General features: G+C 43.1%; 1 protein-coding gene across 3 annotated transcripts; it reads right to left on the bottom strand.

The window, feature by feature from the left end:
- Window positions 1-500: 500 nt before the first annotated feature.
- GOLGA7 (golgin A7) lies at window positions 501-18,464 on the bottom strand. 3 transcript variants are annotated; one of them, XM_083368480.1, is made up of 7 exons: window positions 15,275-15,289; window positions 14,241-14,295; window positions 13,847-13,979; window positions 8,897-9,049; window positions 5,577-5,678; window positions 4,422-4,485; window positions 501-1,702 (listed from the first exon to the last, which is right to left on the bottom strand). In XM_083368480.1, exons 2-6 carry the CDS (start codon window positions 14,264-14,266, stop codon window positions 4,438-4,440), a joined length of 462 nt encoding a protein of 153 aa, XP_083224606.1. In that variant the 5' UTR covers window positions 14,267-14,295; window positions 15,275-15,289; the 3' UTR covers window positions 501-1,702; window positions 4,422-4,437. The 3 variants fall into 3 exon arrangements, with proteins under 3 accessions (XP_083224606.1, XP_083224607.1, XP_083224605.1); XM_083368481.1 differs by lacking the exons at window positions 14,241-14,295; window positions 15,275-15,289 and adding an exon at window positions 18,389-18,464; XM_083368479.1 differs by lacking the exon at window positions 15,275-15,289 and having other exon boundaries at window positions 14,241-14,340.
- Between the last annotated feature and the right edge of the window lie 1,768 nt (window positions 18,465-20,232).

Here is a 20,232-nt window from a genome sequence, read left to right as displayed (position 1 = left end):
CTCCCACGATCATAGTGAATTTGCCACAAACACGGCTGAGAATGTAAGATGTCAGAAAGCAATGAGTGGTAAATACAGGTCTAAGCTAAAATTCTGACACATGAATTCCATAAGGAATTTAGGGGCATTGTGCAGCTGATTAGCCAATTTTGTCATTTCTAGGCAAACATAAGTAGATCTAAAAAAAGCCATACTTTCTCTTCTTCCTCCTGCCCATGTGGAACAACTTTCCACAAGATAGGGTGTGCGTGTGTGCCAATTATTTGTACAAGATAATATGACATGAAATGTGTCATCCTATTTGTATGCAACTAAGGCCGTCATTGAAATACTAATGCTCAAGATGTAATTTAAGTTATTGCACAATGACGACCATATGCACTGCCATCTTCGGATGACTAGTGTAAACCCTGCTTTGCTTTACTATCAGAATTGAAGACCTTTAATCTTACCACCCATTTCACTGTTATGAAACAAAGACAGCCTGTATTTTACACCAGTGCTAGCAAATGACAATTTATTTAAGAAAAAAGGTTACTAAGCCATTATTTCCCAAAGTCAATTGTAACGGGTGCAAAAGGCAAAATACTGTTACAGATTAGAAAAACAACTCACAAGTATCTATATATTTCAAATATTAAACGTTTAAACAGGATAAAGAAAACAATGAAGAAAGGGAATTTAAGAATTATACACCTGAAAACCTTGATCCACTATTGGTGCCTCATTCTATTGCTCGAAGAAGAAATAAACTATGCCACCAATTTTAAAACTGGTCTTGTTTGGCAAATTCCTTAATACCTTGTCACGAGAGACAGCAACTTCCACAGAGAATTACTTTGCCGTTTTAGAGTCAAAGAGATACACAAGAGTAACCCACATTTGACAGAAAAGAGGGAATGGAACAAAGAATATTTGATTTTTTCGAGACAGGGGTAAAATGTTCCAGATATTCTTGCAAGCATCACGCTGGAATGTCGAGCACAAGTAGAAGTATTGCAGACAACGACATCTGTGAAAGGAAAAAGCTGACGCACTGAACACCATTTCTAGCTTGCCCTAAACCTGCCTGCCCTAAACTAAAACATCTATAAAAACCTCAAAACCATATTCATTACCTACATTTACAGATTCAACATTTAAGGGTGGAGGGGAGCCGAGAAGTGACACTTTTGCTAACGCGACGTATTTGGGGCTGCTGCGTTTTCCTCATGTTTTAACACACACGGCTTACGGCTTCCTTCTCATGAAATGTACATTCAGAGCAGGACGACCCAAAATACGTCAGCAGTAAAAATAAAAAGCGCTTTGCGATTTCTTAGTGGAGTCAGTCAGGAAGATGGGGGCTTGGGTCCCTTTTTGACAAACCAGCAGGTTGTACTTCATAAAGATAGGCCTCATTTTCCAAAACACAACACACAGTTGCTTTCTTTTTCCGGAAGCTGATAGAAGCCCAAAGTCCACGGAGAGAGTCCCACCGCCTTGAGGTCCTTCCCAGTTGGCCTTCTGCCTGAGGGACGCTGCAGCTTCAGGCCGAACAAAGCAAGACGGATGCTGCCCACCTGGGCTGGGTTTCCCCACGAAAGAACAGGAGTCTGAACAAGTTAGTCCTTGTGTAAATGGCACTGTGGAGTTCAGGGAAGCGGAGGAAAGGGTGCTAGGAGAGAAGGAAGAAAACGAGCGGAAACCAGTTCGCCGGTCCCTGGAGAGAAAACAAAGCTTAATTAACAAAATTTCAAGCACAACATGGCTGCTTTCAGGACTTTACGTCATCCTCTTGGGACTGTTGGAAGGTTAGTAGTAATACAAGGCTGTAATGCAGCTTTGCCCCTTGTTAAAGGGAATGAAACCAACAAATGGCTTGGGTCCGGGATATCTGAGGGAACACCTGCTGCCAGCATCAAGCTCCCTTCGTCTTGTGCGCTCCCACAGGGAGGGCCTTCTCAGGGTGCCGCCTGTAAAAGACTGCCGGCGGATAACACCCAGCAGCCCTCTGGAACCAGCTGCCCGTGGAGCTGAGGACTGCCCCCGACCTCCGTTCATTCCGCCGGGACCTGAAGACCTGGCTCTTTGAGCTCTCTGGCCCAGGCTGAGAATTTTAATTTTAATTTTAATTGGGGGCTTTTACTTTTTCAGGGACTGTTGTAATTTTTTTTTAATCGTTTTTAACTTTTGTATTTCTTGTTTTAATTACCCTGTAAACCGCCCTGAGTCCTTTGGGAAAGGGCGGTATACAAATCTAATTAAATAAATAAATAAATAAATAAAGAGTGATTTGAAGTTTTGAATGCCATCACATGGGATTCTCTTAGAAAAGAGGGAGTAAGCAATTACCATGTTGCTACCAATATGATCACTTTTTCCTGCTTATCTTTTTGGGAACAAATGGATGACTTAGGGCAGGGATGTCCAACCTTGGCAATTTTAAGACCTGTGGACTTCAACTCCCAGAATTCCCCAGCCAACATGAGTTGAAGTCCATATGTCTTAAAGTTGCCAAGGTTGGACGCCCCTGATTTAGGGAATCAATAGCTTGGCTCTTGAGCATACACCGTTGCAATTGTACTTCTTTCTAATCTGCTTCTTTCTGTAGCAATTTGACAAAGACAGCAAACTGAAGAAAGAGAGCATGCTTCCAGCCCACGTTTCTTCTCATGTATTTGTTTCTTTGTCAGCGATTGCACCAAGTTCCCCTATTGTAAGGATGTCTAGCATATTTAATTGTGCATCCTAAATACAGCTTTAATTATGTCTGCTACTGATGCTGGGGTCCCACAAGATACTTAATTGTTTCTAAAAAGGCTATCTTGAATGAGGAGACCGAATCCTTTTTTCTTCAAAGAACCAATTCACACACTAAGTTATAATTTACGTCAGGGGTCCTCAAACTTGGCAACTTTTAAGACTTGTGGACTTCCACTCTCAGAATTCCCCAGCCACCATGGCGCTCGTTTGGAGAGAAAGCAACCAGAAAAAGCTAATGGCAGAATAGCATCTTCTCTCCTCTTTTACTGCCCCACACCTGTCAGTGGTTCAGAGAATTGTAGCGTAGCAAAATTTAGGGATAACTACTACCTAGAGTGAGGGATGCGGTGGCTCAGTAGGTTAGGACGCTGAGCTTGTCAATCAAATGGTCAGCAGTTTGGCGGGTCGAATCCCAAGTGCCGCGTAACAGAGTGAGCGCGTTACTTGTCCCTAGCAGTACGAAAGCACGTAAAAATGCAAGTAGAAAAATAGGGACCACTACGGTGGGAAGGTAACAGCGTTCTGGCTGAGGAATTCTGGGAGGTGAAGTCCACAAGTCTTAAAGTTGCCAAAGGAGGAGAATTAAGAAAATTATTAGTTACTAATTAATTACTGAGACTTTTATACCACTTCATTCCAGAGTAAACTGGTTTCTTGTCTACCTAAAACCACCCTTCTGGCGATATTTTGTTCTATTCAGGTCATTTTAGCCATAATAAATAAATTACTTAAAACCAAAACACGGTGGTCTTGGAAATCAATTGCTTTTTCAAGTTTTGGCACACCATTTGCCAGGACATTATGAAACCTTACCAGCTACAAGATAGGCTTCCAGCAGTTCTTTGCAATTTCTTAGGAAAGACCAAAAGTTTGCTTTAATCCATATTTTCAAAAGCCGAGCATCCTTGCAATGCCCGAGACAGTTCAAATAGGGATGTGTACCCACACCCTGCCATTTCAAGACAGCATTCCTGTTATTTAAATTTGCAAGTTTTCAGTCCAAACCCCATAATCCCCACTTCCTCAGCCAGTCTGCATTTGAAAGAATTCAACATGGCCAGGTCTATGATGTACAAGTTGGCAAATTTAAGAACTATCTAGACATAATTTATTAATCTAATTTATAAGCCCACATCTTCAAGATGGGGGGGGAAGGAAGTTTGGCCCAAATAACAAGTAAAAACAGCAATAATTCATTCAGCACCCACTAAGGATCAGCACTGCTCAAGCATATTAGTATTAATGCCTCTTCAAAGCCCAAGAAGCAGATGTTTTTCCTATAATTGAGTTGCCAACTGAGACAAGCCTCATGCAACTGTATAATAAACACCAACATAAAAATATATGTACATGGTTAGAAGCAAATAAAAGCTCTTTCACCGTGTGCTTTGAAATAAAGATGCCCATTGCCTGCTAAACTACCACTTTTTAATTTCAATCGTGAATCAATCTGACACCGTTGTACATTATTGTATCAGAACTTTGGGGTTTTGAGTTGAAATTTCTAGATTCTATCAGTTATTAGAGATATATCTAAGTTATATTCTAAAGTACTTAGGACACCATGAAGGGGCGTTATTCCTTCAAGTGTTAACAGAGCGGTCAGATCAGTAGCATTTTGGATAGGAAGGCTTTGATGAAGCAAGCTTCAGGATTTAAATATTCATAATGTTTACCGTTGACATCGAAGGTTTATCTTCCACTGGTCACACTTCTGTCTTCATAAATGGTAATTTCAATCTGTACAGCAGATCTGTTAAGAAAATATTCTGCAGGGTAAGTCAGAGAGATAAAAACGGGGGAGATAATAGAGTTTGCTCTAGGTTAGGGGTAGGCAACCTTGGCTCTTTTATGACTCGTGGACTTCAACTCCCAGAATTCCTGGTTTAGGGCAGGGGTAGGCAACCTCGGCTCTTTTATGACTCGTGGACTTCAACTCCCAGAATTCCTGAGCCACGAGTCATAGAAGAGCCAAGGTTGCCTACCCCTGTGTCTAGGTTTTCAACTTTACGTTCTTCCAAGAAGGGGACGACAGAGAATGAGGTGGCTGGATGGAGTTACTGAAGCAGTAGGCGTGAGCTTAAATGGACTCCAGAAGATGGTAGAGGACAGGAAAGCCTGGAGGAATGTTGTCCATAGGGTCGCGATGGGTCGGACACGACTTCGCAACTAACAACAACAACAACAAAAGTGTTGGACTTCTAACTTCCAGAGTCGACACAGGGACCAGGGATTCTGGAAGCTACAGTTCAATTCTAGAGATATTACCAGTGGTGAGAGATTTCTTACAACAGGCATTCCCTTAGCAACTGATTGTAAGGCAACCATCTGTAAGGCAATCATCTGGAAGCCTGAAAATAATGAAGCCAGGACACATCTAGCTTTTATTCTTCACAAGCAGAAAACTCTATGCTGCATTTCATCATGTGCAAGTTCACTTTCTGATGACAAAATTGCTCCATGAAGCAAAAAGACACTCTCCCCCTGCAGCAAGTCTCAAATATTCAGAGACATGGAAGGGCATTTCTTCTAAAAGCCCACAGGCTAACCAGAATCCCATCACGGCACCTTAAATGACAGACCCATTATCTGGGGTTTCAGACATAAAGGTCAGTCTGCTATAGAATTAAGGAGCAGAACTCAGAGAAATAAAAGTAAACCTTCAGCGCATCAGTCCTGGAATACGAAAGCCTTCAACGGTTTCACCAGGCCCCATCATTTATTTTTAAAGAGCCACAGTGTGGTTGTTTTGGGTGCACAAAGGGATGGACAAAGAGAGACAATCCACGAGCTGGCAAAAGTTTAGGAACCCACAGAGAAAAAAAAGATACAACTCTTAGTCCCCTCTCAATGGGGTCAGTCAAGAGGAGGCCTTGTGGAGCATAGATCTTCTCGTTTTGCTCCTGAACGTACTTGGCAATTTTCTTTAGAACCTGGAATAAAAAGACACGAGGCTTGTTTCAATTCCTGTTGTTACAAACTCTTGGTAATACTTTTAAATGATAAAGGTCTGACGACAAGGGAGATTCATGTTCAAGCCAATCATTCCCTCTTAGCCCAACTGAACCTCACAGAATTGTTATTGTTATGGGAGCTCTATTTTGTGATTAAATATAAGCACATACCAAATAAAAATTCTAATACTCAACTCGCTAGATGGTCATTCATGAGCAAAAGCATATCATTTAACATCATTCTCATGGAATAAAAAGAAACCAATCGTTTTCTTGTCACAGGACAACCTCGTGTTTTATCCACCCACCCACCCACCCACTCATGATTTAATGAACTGACACAACTGTCTGGGTTTGCATAAGACCGAGCCATAAACTCAACACACTGGCTGTGTTCACACTGAACCACAAACTGGAGTACATCCCATATTAGCTCAAAACATTGTGCACATTCAACCCAAGTATAAAGTAGCTCAGAACACCAGTACCACGTTCAACAACTGTTTATAGCTACTAAAAAAACATTAGTTTTCTACCATCAAGGTCAACTCATGGTGACTTCACCTTTGAAGTAGTAAACCATTTGCCATTCTGTCATATTTGTTTTCCTAGTCTAGCCTACAGCCTAGTAGTCTCCCACCCAAGTATTAACTGGGCCTGATTTTGTTTAGCTTCCTAACGCACAGAATACCTTGCAAGCTATTCCCAAAACTGCTCTGATCTCTCCCTGCAATGGGGGTATTGTGTGTACACAATTGGGCACGCACATAAAAATAGTCTTCTCTTGAGACAGCTCCCAGCAACTACTATAGCAAATATAACCTTGAGGCCAATCTCAGTGGAAAAAGTAAATGTTGTTTTACACAGGAATGTAGGTTGCCTGGATCGCAACTGACTATCCACAACATGCATCACTTAAAATATTTGTAAAAGATTCTATTCATCTAGAGATTAGCATTAGACAGAAGTGTGGTGCCTGGAAAGTTATTTCACCCCAAGTTCAGAACAGGCAGATTTTGAAAGCCAACTTGGCTGGAACTAAATGTGTTCAGTGTCCATTTTCAAAAAGAAAATATCACAGAAGCACTCTCGGTACAGAGTCCTCAAGAGTAGCCACAGACTGGCACAAAATCCCAATGATACAAAATCAGGAACAGAAGCAATTAGCAGGAAAATAAGTCTCCCTGGCAGAGCCAGAGAACCACGTCGTGCTGACTTCTGAGAAAATATGACTTTTTAAATAATTTCTGAAGAGCATTATCTGGCCAAAAACGGGGCTTTTAATGCCAGGAAAGTGGTGGGTGGGAAAAATTCCATTTTATTATTTTTTTTTTCAGGAAGGCCACCCTGAAATGTGATCAATGGTAGGAAAGCCAACTAGCTGATAGAGGCAATAGGAGTGTGAAATGGAAGGACTGAGAGGAGAGTTATTCTCCGTGGCTGAATTTATGGCAATAAACCCTAAGGAAAATAGCAGGAGGATTACCTTGCTTGAGGCAGCTAAAGGCAGCTTTCGTGGCTCCATACTGTTCTCAAAAGGATACTGCCTAGGATGCAGGCATGAAATATAAGACAATGCTATTACAGGACGAGGGAGAAGATGAAAACTAAACTTCTGGGGAAAGGTCAGATACCTAGACAGAAACTGCGGGGAGACAGGTTCAAGTCCCACTCAACCACGGAATTCACTGGGTAATTTTAAACCAGAGTCACTTCTCTCCATTCTACCTATTTCATAAGACTGTTAGAAGCATAAAAGGAAGGTTCCCTGGCTAGGACAGTATTTGGCTAGGCCAGGGGTAGGCAACCTTGGCTCTTTTATGACTCGTGGACTTCAACTCCCAGAATTCCTGAGCCAGCCATGCTGAGGGGAAAGGGAGAGGTTTCCAAGCTGAGCCATGCTGGCTCAGGAATTCTGGGAGTTGAAGTCCACGAGTCATAAAAGAGCCAAGGTTGCCTACCCCTGGGCTAGGAGTTCTTTAAAGGAAGACAAGACACACTTTTAAGAAGCAAAGGCGATGTGAAAACGGAGTCAGAAGAGCCAACTGTCAACCTTAAAACAACCTTTCCCCAATTTATTGAAGCACAACTCCAAGAGACAACCAACCTAGAACCAAGAAGACATTTCCTGACAGCGAGAACAATTAATCAAGCGGCATGCTGTTGCCTTCAGAAGTTGTGGGTGCTCCGTTCTGCTACATTCACATTCTTTTGAATCACTCACAATTGGCTGAAAACAGTGTAGGAAGCCGTAAATCATGATTTATAAACTAGCATGATTAGGTTCACACAATACGCTAAGTCTGGATCAAATAAATGACAACACTGCTTAGCAAACTGCAGGAATCAGATTCCACTGCGATAGCGCCTGGCCACGCCCCTGTTTACCTATTCCATTTGCCTACCACTTTTATACAGCAGCTGTTTCTGTTTCTATTAGCTTTTATAATTTCATTACTAAGGTTTTTCCACTCTTGTAGTATAAACTATAGGACAGGGGTCTTCAAACTTGGCCCTTTTATGACTTGTGGACTTCAACTCCCAGAATTCCTCAGCCAGAGTGCCTGGCTAAGGAATTCTGGGAGTTGAAGTCCACAAGTCATAAAAGGGCCAAGTTTGAAGACCCCTGCTATAGGAACTCTCTCTCTCCCTCTTTTTAATGTTGTGGCATATAAGCCCAAGAATTAAACAAATACCCACCCCCCTCAAAGTCTGGAAGGCAAAAGCACAGATAATGGAACATTTCCCTATCAAAAGAGAACAAAACAGGCAGAAAGCACCTGTGCTAATCTAGCCTTTCCTCTCGATGCAGTTAATTTTTACCTATGCAGAGACTTTGTTTTATACCAAAATAAGTCTTATCAGGTGATACAGCTCTATCACAGGGGAGCAGATGCAGGAGCGTGACTCCTAATACTTAGCAACCTTAGGCTAAATACATCTCCTGTAACTACAGTCAGAAAGTCAGAATGGAAAATTACATTCTTGAACGTAAGACTGGAAGCGGTAAATCACATCCTGTTTGGGTTTTACTAAGTGAGGTTGAACGTGTCTCAAAGATGCCTTTCCAATATTTTATTGCGAGAGATTAAATGCTATTCCTTCTGTGGAGGGTTGTTTTTTTTTCTGCCATCAAACCTCCAGTGTGTATATATAGCCTTTTTTTTCTTTCTTTTAGGGAAAGGAAGTCAGCTGACCTTCTCATAATGGGTCTCCATGCACAGAAATATAGTGTAGGCAGTCAAGCAAGCCAAGCACCCTTCGAGGTAGGAGTGGCTCCCAAGTTTCTCCGCTTCAGCATAAAGATTATTCAGGGTCCGTACAGTTTCTTCAAATTGCTGCCTGTCAATCTGAACAAAGGATCTCGTTTAGAAACAGACCTTCAGGCAGGTACGAAATCTAGTTTCTTGAACAGAAACAACCTTCAAAGTATTAAGATGAAAACCATATGGAATTCAACGGCTCAGATCCCCAGGAAATAGAACTTGACTTCTTGGATGAAGAGTTACATGTCAGGAGCCTCGTCTGCAGAACTGAGACTAAGGAAACAATTACATGTTTTAAAATAGTCACAGAAAGAATGCAACTTCTTTCAGAAGAGCATTTCAAGACATTTTTCAAAGCTGTTCCTGGCATAACTCAATTCACAAAAGAGAGCAGTCAGCTGCTACCGTGAAAACAGTATGTTTTTCCTTGGTGGAACTGCTGACCAAAAGATCACAAGGAGAAATATTGTTTGCTTTTGCTTTCAACACTGATATCCACCCAGCATAAGTAGCCAGTAAATTAAGAGCATTTGAGAGCAAAAATACTAGAAAATTCTCAGTAGCAGGGAGAAGCTTGACCGACACAGTAAGAATAATAATTCCGGAACATAGCAATGACTTCATTATTCTCAAACCATTAAAGATGGCATTATCATGACTGGATTTTATATGTTTCTTTTTTTTTCTCCCTTTCTTTCACTTGGAAACCAAGAGGTGCTACAATCCTAGAATATTTATTTTATTTCTTTATTAATTCAATTTTTTGTTCTGCCTCTATTACCGATTAGGAGGCTCATTCAATGCAGTAAAGTTTTCTTCTTAGCAAATATACAGACAATCTGGCTGTCAAGATTCCTAATTACTTATAACATCACAAATTTTGACTTTCTTCCAGAGATCTTAGACGTTGTAAATGCTGTCCCCAAAGTACAAGCACTCAAACCCAGAGGTCTTTCATTAGATTAGTTTCATTAGTTACACATAATATATTTGATTATGGCTTCTTTTGTGGTTTTCTAAACTGCACCAATCCAGCCTATTTTATTATTCAATGCATTGACCTGAATACAGAAAACGGTGACAGCAGGTTTATTCATTTTATAACACTCATAAGCTACTTCACTCAAAGGCCTTAGGCAGCATGCAAAGATGTCAAAGTATGATAGAAAATAACAATAGTATAAAAACAACAGAATTATAAACAAAAACCCTGGATTTCGAAGTCAGGGCTATTTTTTGAATTATTATAAATGGTTTTACCAAGGATGTTTTTGACAAAGCTGGAAAAAGGGCAGTTAGTTTAACATTTACTGGAGAAGTGAGGAAATTTTCTATACGTTGCTGCTACAGATGTCTTATTTTGATTGAACAGTGCCCTTGCTATGCGTGGATTCGGTGGCATATAAGCCCAATCAAATATGTTTGTTACTTCAACATGGCTAACATGTGCCTAGGACCAATTGATCTTTTTAGCAATAGATCTCATTGCTTTTTAGCAATGAATTCTTCAAGAGGAGGCTAATAATCACAGGAACCATTGAAACAGGACGGCAGAATAGATTGTAGGGCACACAATCATTTTGCGCTTTCCTCTGGTTTCTGGGTATTCACAAACTTACAAGGGAGACAGCTGAGATGGCAAGACATCACTAGAAATATACAATTCTTCCCCCTTCCAACTTGGAAGCTCTCGCTGTCTTTCTTTAAGGAAAAATAGCTACACAAAGCCTACTGTGATCTTACCGCACCATCCTATTTTTGGTTTGGAATAAACCACTGAAAATCCAACTTAAGTCCTTGTAGGCTTTGACCGTTTTGATTAGTGGCAGATCCAAACCTGAATTAACTTAACCCAGGGGGTCTTCAAACTTGGCAACTTTAAGACTTGTGGACTTCAACTTAGTCCTTGTAGGCTTTGACCGTTTTGATTAGTGGCAGATTCAAACCTGAATTAACTTAACCCAGGGGGTCTTCAAACTTGGCAACTTTAAGACTTGTGGACTTCAACTTCCAGAATTCATCAGCCAGCTGGCTGAGGAATTCTGGGAGTTGAAGTCCACAAGTCTTAAAGTTGCCAAGTTTGAAGACATCCCTGACTTAACCCCCAAGAATGAAGCCCAATGGAGAGAGGCTGAGACAGGAAGCCAGGCTATAGCTTTAGTCACCACTGTAATAAAGGGATTCCCACAGACAGATCTGAGTCTTGTCTGGTTCTTTAATTGCTTGCGCTCAGCAGTCAGGACAAACTTGTTTGGCGTACTTCCTAACAGGAAGTAGCCGACATCAAAGAGAGCAGGAATACAGCTCTTGAGATTCCATATCCAAAGCTTCTGGAGGCCCTATAAACCTAAATCCAATCAATCAAAAGAGAAACCAAAGAATTCAATCAACAGGATTGAAATACTCGCCTGTTGTAGAAGAGAAATAACAGAGTTTTTAGAACAACTCTTTCAAAATCTGTACAGTAAGAGGTTTTCAGTTAAAACAACAACACTGGACTCTAATTTGTTGCTCTGTCTAGGAGTAGATCTCCCATTCTCCATCTCTCCACTGAAAAAGATGGCTTTTCCTGCATCTCTGTCACTATTGATTTTAGCTTAATTGTAAATATAATTTGCAATCGTAAAATTTTAAAAAAACAAAGACAGAATGGTAAAACAGCTGAAGGCAACCGATGCAGTGTAAAATCCAGAAGAAATACAATTTTGTAGTGAAGATTGTATAGGAGGAAAGTCACATTACTCTACAACAGCCCCAAATCAGGAGATTGGTAGGATCTTTTCCAACCAGGTAGTTCTATTAAAAGACATAAATTGCAGCCTTTTAGTAAACTTGCTAGTCAGAAGTTTCTGCCAGATTCCTTTTGATTCTGTGCAGTGTAATGTTAACTACACGACATGGCCATTTTAACTTAAGGGAAAACCTATCCTCTGCGATTTTCAAAAAGTACTTTCATTGCTTTCTAGGAGCTGGAAAATGTTTTCACACTGAGTGGTTTTAGTGGTATAGAACAGGTAATAATTACTGCTCTCTCTCATTAGCCTTTGCTTATGAAAGGGGCAGCAGCACAGAAATCACTACTAACTCTACCTCTTAATTCTCTGTTCTGGCCAGCTCAAGACAACAATCTGAGGGAAGCATCAAGCTCCCTTCGTCCCGTGCACTCCCACAGGGAGGGCCTTCTCAGGATACCGCCGGTTAAGGAATGCCGGCGGGTTATTCCTAGGGGAAGAGCGTTCTCTGTGGGCGCACCTGCCCTCTGGAATGATTTACCCGTGGAACTCAGGACCGCCCCCGATCTGCGTTCATTTCGCCGGGACCTGAAAACTTGGTTTTTCGATCTATCAGGCCTGGACTGAAGGGGTTTTAGCTTTTTAAATATATTGTTTTAATTGGGTTTAATTAATTTAATGTCTTTTAATTTTATATTATCTTTTATATTGCATTTTATGCTGCCCTGTAAACCGCCCTGAGTCCTTCGGGAATAGGGCGGTATAGAAATTTAATTAATTAAAATAAATAAATAAACAATAATGGCGGGGGAGGAAGTCCTTGGGTGTTCTGAGCTTGGTTGTTTTCTTGCAGATGATTCATTACCCAAACTAGGTAACATCATAAGCGCTAGTAGGGAGTAGTGGGGTTTGCTCTCATTTAAACTGTAGTGGCTTTCCCTGTCAGTGTTGTGGGGGTGGTCTTAGAGGTCTAGGAGTAGGTTTTCCACATCCCAAATCCATCTAAACTTAGTATCAGGAAGCAAACAATAGCACAGCTATTGTTCTATGTAACTTGACTCTTCATTTTTCATTGTGTTGAAGCAAATACAATATATGTCATGCAATTCACTGACGTCTTCGTAGCTCTTTAAATAAAACAGCCTTAGATTAGGCATGAGCAACCCAAGACTCTCCCATCGATGATCATGCTAAGATAGCTAGAAACTGGGGTTCATCATCATTTGCAAGACCAGACATTTTCCCTATCAGGAAAAAGGTTTTAACAAAGTATGACTTGCTTTAGCATGTGACAAATCCAATCAACTGAAGTCAAAGCATGAAGCATAAAGTCAGAGTGGCGCTACTGGATCCATAAAGAAGAGGGAGTCAAGCTATTCTCCAAAGCACCTGAAAGCAGGACAAGAAGCAACGGATGGAAACTGACCAAAGAGAGAAGCAACCTAGAGCTAAGGAGAATCTTCCTGACAGTTAGAACAATTAACCAGTGGAACAACCTGCCTCCAGAAGTGGTGAATGCTCTGACACCTGAAGTTTTTAAGAAGAGACCGGAGAGCCATTTGTCTGAAATGGTACAGGGTTTCCTGCCTGAGCAGGGTGTTGGACTAGATGACCTCCAAGGTCCCTTCCAACTTTATTATTGTAGGTTTGAGCACCTGCTGTGTGAACTCTTACCAAATGGCTGATACAAAAGACATGACTGACAGAATGTCTCTCCAATCTTCACTCATCATCCATCCCTTGCAGCAGAATACTCCCTGGTGCCAAGTAATACTTTGCTTTGTAACATGCTAGCTCCTCACCTTTTAGTTAAAATACCTAGATACAGATTCAGCTGAGTCTCAAAGGTGCTTTTTAAAGAGGCAACTGGACTTTCTTGTTTTTCTTTGAAGACATTTCATCCAAGAAGCTTCTTCAGAAACGTCTTCAAACAAAAAGAAGTTGCCTCTTGAAAAAGCACCTTTGGGACAAGCATGACCTGGATGACTGAGAATCTCCACAGACATTCAGCTGAGGTACAGAACCAAGCAAGCCACTCTGAAAAGTGGGCAACTGCCCTACACCCCCACCCCCAGGTACAGTGCATGATATGGATCCAGCCAGCTTTGGTTATTAAGCTCATTATAATTTAAAGCTAGTGATTACTCACCCGATTTTCCAACTCTGGGGGGAATTTGGTCTGGAACTGGCACTTAGTGCCACTGCTGTAGTCCCTTTGGATGAAGACTTTGCTGGCAACAGGCGGCTGCTGTGGCCTCATCTCGCAGCTCAAACTGGCCAGTCTGGATGTGAAAGGAGAGATAAGCTATCAAACTGCGTCCCACTCTATCAGGTCACTACAGTTTTATATCATGTGTGCTGCATTGGAACATGTGCCTGGTTGATCAGCTCTCTGGTTTTACACGCTGAGCACCTATTATAATCAATTAAATAACCCTATATATCCGGCATGCATACTGAAGGCGTTATTCCCTCTACTTAAAAAGGATGAGTATTTAATATGTATAATAATACTGCTCTAGATATGAGATACAAGCACTCACAACAAGTGATCTTCAGCATCCTGCATTTGTAATCTTGAATGTACTCCAAGGTAGCCTTTTGAAACATGAAACACACTCATGATTCAGCTCCTCCTGCAACTCAAGAACCCCACTGTTGTTTTTTTAAAGGCCAATGAAGAGAGACTGAAAAGACCTTGGATATTTAGCCTTGAGAATAATAATAATAATAATAATAATAATAATAATAATAATAATAATAATAATAATAATAATAATAATAATAATAATTTTATTTATATACCACCCTTCTCCCGAAGGACTCAGGGCGGTGAACAGGGCAGATATATAAAAAAATACAAAAATACAAAAGTTAAAAGAGAATTAAACATATGCCCAACTAAAAACAGTAAATACATATATTAAAAATGACAATAAAAACCCATCCCATCCCCCATCAGGCCAGGCCGGCTTGTTCAAATAAGAGTGTCTTCAGATCGCGACGGAAAGAGCGAAGGTCGGGCGCCATCCGGAGAAGACAAAGAGACAAGGCTAATATAAGACAGCTGTTTCCAAATGTAGGAAAAGAAGGAGTCTTGTCTCCATCATCCCAGAAGACATGGCATGGACCAATAATGGAGGGGAAGGCAGACTCCAACTGAGTGTTAGGACAACCTTTGTAATGGCAAAAATTCAGCAGTGAAAGCAATGGCCTGTGTCGCTGTGCATATTTTGAACAGATTCAGTGGCTTCCAAGGCATATGCCATCTCAAAAATTCTATGCCAGTAAGAGGTACATGCTGGCATTCTATTGTCAATTTTCTCTGTCCCAAAGGTCCAGAGCTTGTTCCATTTTTTGCTCACCTTAGCACTAGGAAGAGTTGTTTAAAATACTGCAATCGAATATTTTAGCTTAAGAATTCCCATGAACGTACCAATGGAAAAAGGACTGCTCCCTCTTGACACAGGTCAAACGCCCCAATTTAACTTGCCTCCCAGCCCCCCAATTTACTATTTACCTGTATCCTGCCGCTATTTTTAGAAATAACGCAAGGCAGTGAACGTATCCAACATACTTTCCTCCTCCTGTTCCCCACAACAACCCTGTGAGATGGGTTAGGTTGAGAGATGGCCCAGTGTCACCCAGCTGAGTTTCACAGTTAAGGCAGGACTTGAACTCAAACAAGTCTCCGGTTTTCTAGCCTGGTGCCTTAACCACTAGAACAGGGGGTCTTCAAACTTGGCCCTTTTATGACTTGTGGACTTCAACTCCCAGAATTCCTCAGAAGACCCCTGCACTAGAGCAAACTGGCTCTCCTCAAATCATAGAAAGTGTGTCCAAATTCACGCAAACAGCTGAGAGGGGGACCAAGAAAGCCCTTTCAAGTCTTTCCTCCACAGTGCAGACAGACAGGTCACCTTATACCAGTCAATCGCAAGTTATCCGCTTTGCACCTTTGGATTCCAAATCAAATCAACTGCATTCATGAAGTGCTTTAAAACGTGCCCATTCTTTAGCTGTCATCCTGTTTCCTTTGAGACCAACTTCCTCCCCTCTCGCTCCAGTGAAAAGCAGCAGGCAGCAAAAGAGGGAATCCCAGGCATAAAATCCAGGAAATCTACAGTCCAGAAATTACACATTTCCCCTCTTTCCTTTCTCAGGGTCCCCGATTTTTTTTAATTTTTTAATTCCATTTATATCCCGCCCTTCTCCGAAGACTCAGGGCGGCTTACAAGCTTAGCAGTAGCCTTCATTCTATGTATATGCCTGCTTATTAGGGCTTTTTCACACACCCCCAAGCGGCATTATTACAAAGTCAGCTTAATTGCTCCTATGTGCCACACAGCCTTGCAGGGTATTGGGGTTTTTTGGCTTGCGCCCAGAGGGGTCCTCAAACGCTTTGGCTCGCTCCCCACCCCTCCCTTTCATATTTCAGATTGAACTCGCCCCCCCCCAAATTTTTTTATGATATGAAAACAATTCCATAAACGCGGCTTTGAGGAACAGTACCTTGAATAATAATAAAAGTAAGGATAGCATCGATCCATCCCAGAGAGACTCCTGGGAGTCAATCTCGGTCACTTTGGAGAAGACTGGCCTATGCCCTACGGGCAGGGGTCTTCCAACTTGGCCCTTTTATGACTTGTGGACTTCAACTCCCAGAATTCCTCAGCCAGCTTGAAGTCCACAAGTCATCAAAGGGCCAGGTTTGAAGACCCCTGCCCTATGGCCACTCTCCCCACCCCCACCCTTACCACGACCCCCACCCCCAAACGAAGCCTCGGGGCTCCTCCTAAGCAGCAGCCCATTTATGGCAGCTCAGATGCTGAAGTGACCCAGGGGTCTTCAAACTTGGCCCTTTTATGACTTGTGGACTTCAACTCCCAGAATTCCTTTGCTGGGTATGTAGACGTTGTTTCTCTCTATGTGCCTGTTGATGGCCAATTTGTCTACATGCTTCACCAAGTGTTTGTCCCTTGGGAGATTAACACCAAGAATAATAATAGACCAACAATCAAGAAGCAAACAATACTCCAATCAAGGAACTACCAACTCAGGCAAACAGTACACAACAGTCAAATCAAGGATCCACAAAGACTGCTCCCACCAACACTAGATATAAATAGAGACCAAAATCTACTCCCTTCTAACACTGATGGTGTTATCTAGCTGAGTAATGAAACATCTGCAAGAAAACAGCCAAACTCAGAGAGCCCCAAGGACCTCACAGTTTAACCCTGAGCTACAAATATTCTCTTCCATCAGTATATTGGTTTGAAAAGTTGCATAAGCAATCAACCCTTTTCCTTGATTTTTCATTAGCCTGTCTCACTGGATTGCTATATTTTAACTGTTAATCTGTATTAATTTATTATGGGCACTGTTTAATTACTTTTTAATAATTTTTAATTTTTGTATCTTGTTTTTATGTATTGCCCTGTTCACCGCCCTGAGTCCTTCGGGAGACGGGCGGTATAGAAATTATAATAATAATAATAATAATAATAATAATAATAATAATAATAATAATAACAACAACAACAACAACAACAACAACAACAACAACAACAACAACAACTACTACTACTACTACTCCATTACACTCAAAGGAGCATTTACTGCTTTGGCAAGCTGGTACTCGGAGAACTGGAGTGTTCAGATAGTTCCATTTGGTGAATGAACTAATTCATTTTCAAGGCTTTCACAATAAACAACAAATGAACCACATGGACTTTTTCTACACCAAATGCTAAGTCACAAAAGAACTAACTGCAATTGATGTAAACCCAGCTTTTTCATTTTGTAGAAAAGCAGCAATTTGGTGAGCGATTAAAGGTATTGGGAGAAGACTGTCCCAAGCAAGGATCACATTTTATATTAAGCCAAACTGGGTTTCAGTTAAAGTAGGCTTAGTGTAATATAGGGATCTTCAAACTTGGCCCTTTTATGACTTGTGGACTTCAACTCCTAGAATTCCTCAGCCAGGAATTCTGGGAGTTGAAGTCCACAAGTCATCAAAGGGCCAGGCTTGAAGACCCCTGCCCTACGGCCACTCTCCCCACCCCCACCACGACCCCCACCCCCAAACGAAGCCTCGGGGCTCCTCCTAAGCAGCAGCCCATTTATGTATGGCACTCAGATGCTGAAGTCCAGGGGTCTTCAAACTTGGCCCTTTGATGACTTGTGGACTTCAACTCCCAGAATTCCCCAGCCAGCAAAGCTGGCTGAGGAATTCTGGGAGTTGAAGTCCACAAGTCATCAAAGGGCCAAGTTTGAAGACCCCTGCTGAAGTCCATTTGGCCAAGCAGCAGCAGCAGCCCAGCAAAGGCGGCCGACCAGACCCAGGCCAGGGAGAGGACCCCCCCCCCGCCAGCCCTACGGAGCCCCTCCCCCAATAGCCACCGACCTCCCCCCCCTCCTCCAGCCGGGGGCCGGCCCGACTCTGCCCCCGAGCCCCTCCAGGCGAAGGAGGAGCCCACCGGAGGCCAGGCGGGACCACCGCCCGGTGGGGAAGGGATACCCGGGTGGCCCCTTTCGCCCACGGCCTGAGACGGGTTCACGACAACAACAACAACCCCACCAGGTAGGCCGGCCCAGGCTGCCAGAGTTGACCGCCGCCCCTCCCCCACTCAAGGCCGGCCCCGCCCCTCGTCCCAACGGCCGCCCCCGTTCGCCCCCACCCTCTTACGGGCAGAGCCCCTCCGCCGCGGCCGCTTCTTCCTCCGCTTCCAGCGTCGGTCCGCCGGCGACGCGAGCTCCTTCACTTACGGCTGTCGCAAAGAACGAAGTTTGCGGGCGGGCGGGCGGGCGCTCTACGGCCGTGGGCGTGGCCGCGCCGTAGATTTAGACAAAACAGGGAGGGTAGAGTGCTCCTCGCCATCGGGACGGGTCGCTTCCGGGTTCCCTTGGGAGCCAAAGGCTTGGTAAGTCAGGCCTTGGCTGCTTTTTACGACTTGCTTGAGAGCTCCACTCTTCTGACCGAGTCTTCCTTAGGGCATTTGGGGGAATTGAGGCTGGGAGGAGAGAAGCTGCCGAGCGAGACTTTCCTTGGGTGAAAGCAAAGCCCCATAAGGTCGGAAACGGACCAAAGAGAGAAGCAACCTGGAATTAAGGAGAAACTTCCTGACAGTCAGGACACTCAACCAGTGGAACAGCTTTGCCTCCAGAAATTGTGGGCGCTCCATCACTGGAGATTTTTAAGAAAAGACTAGACCAGGGGTGTATGCCTGCAGTGTATGCCTCCCAGCATACACAAAGCAGGAGGCTGATGGTGCAGATCAGCAGAGGGGTTGGACAGCTCCGGGCGATGACTGCTCGCTCAGGATAAGCCTAGGGACTTAAGCTGTTCACAGCCCCAGGCATGGTCAGCCTGGTGGGAAGCCAGGATCTACACCCATTGTCACCTGCACTGGCAGGAAGCCCAGGTTTGAACTGATTGGATGCCATCCACCTGGGCAGGTACAAATAGACGCCAGGCTTCCCTGTTTCCCCAGTTCGTTCTGTTCAGAATAAACTCATCTTTACCCCAGCTCTGTGTCCGTCTCTATGTGAAGCACGTGACTTTACAGCAACCTCGGCTCTTTTATGACTCATGGACTTCAACTTCCAGAATTCCTGAGTCAGAGCTGGAAGGGACCTTTGAGGTCTTCTAGTCCAGCCCCCTGCTCGAGCAGGAGGACCTATACCAGGGGAAGGCAACCTCGGCTCTTTTATGACTCATGGACTTCAACTCCCAGAATTCCTGAGTCAGCATAGCTGACTCAGGAATTCTGGGAGTTGAAGTCCATGAGTCATAAAAGAGCCGAGGTTGCCTACCCCTGGACTAGACAATCACCTGTCTGAGATGGTATAGGTCAGGGGTAGGCAACCTCGGCTCTTTTATGACTCATGGACTTCAACTCCCAGAATTCCTGAGTCAGCTATGCTGACTCAGGAATTCTGGGAGTTGAAGTCCATGAGTCATAAAAGAGCCGAGGTTGCCTTCCCCTGGTATAGGTCCTCCTGCTCGAGCAGGGGGCTGGACTAGAAGACCTCAAAGGTCCCTTCCAGCTCTATTCTATTCTAACACTTGGGTGCACCTTCTGACCCCGCACTCCATTTGTAACAGCTGCAGCTTTGCATGGGTTGCGACCAGATTTTTTGAAGGAGTGGGGGCTTTTTCTCTGAAGGAGCAAATTTATTTATTGCTATTAGAGGTTTTTAAAAGGCCGCTCCACCTGGGATACAGCAGATTTTCTACTGTAGGCAACTGTTTTGCCAGTCGGAATGGGCATGTGCTTTCGCAATCAAATCCTCTTCATGTGCGTTGCTGTGAAAATTACATATATATTATAAATAGCTGAGCTATGAATCAGGTTGAGTGGTTTGCAGGCTCAGCTGTTCCGTGTCTAGCAAGAAGGATCAGCCTCTGGAATAAGACTCAGCTGAGGACAAAGTGACAGGAATGGAGGAGACATTTGTGGGGATGTGGATTCTGGTACGAACAGGGAGACCTATCACTGGGGTGTCATCAGCAAAGCAGGACAAAGTACA

The sequence above is a fragment of the Vipera ursinii genome, assembly GCF_947247035.1.
Source record: "Vipera ursinii genome assembly, chromosome: 8".
NCBI lineage: Eukaryota > Metazoa > Chordata > Lepidosauria > Squamata > Viperidae > Vipera > Vipera ursinii.
This window is presented reverse-complemented; position numbering and strand designations above follow the sequence as displayed.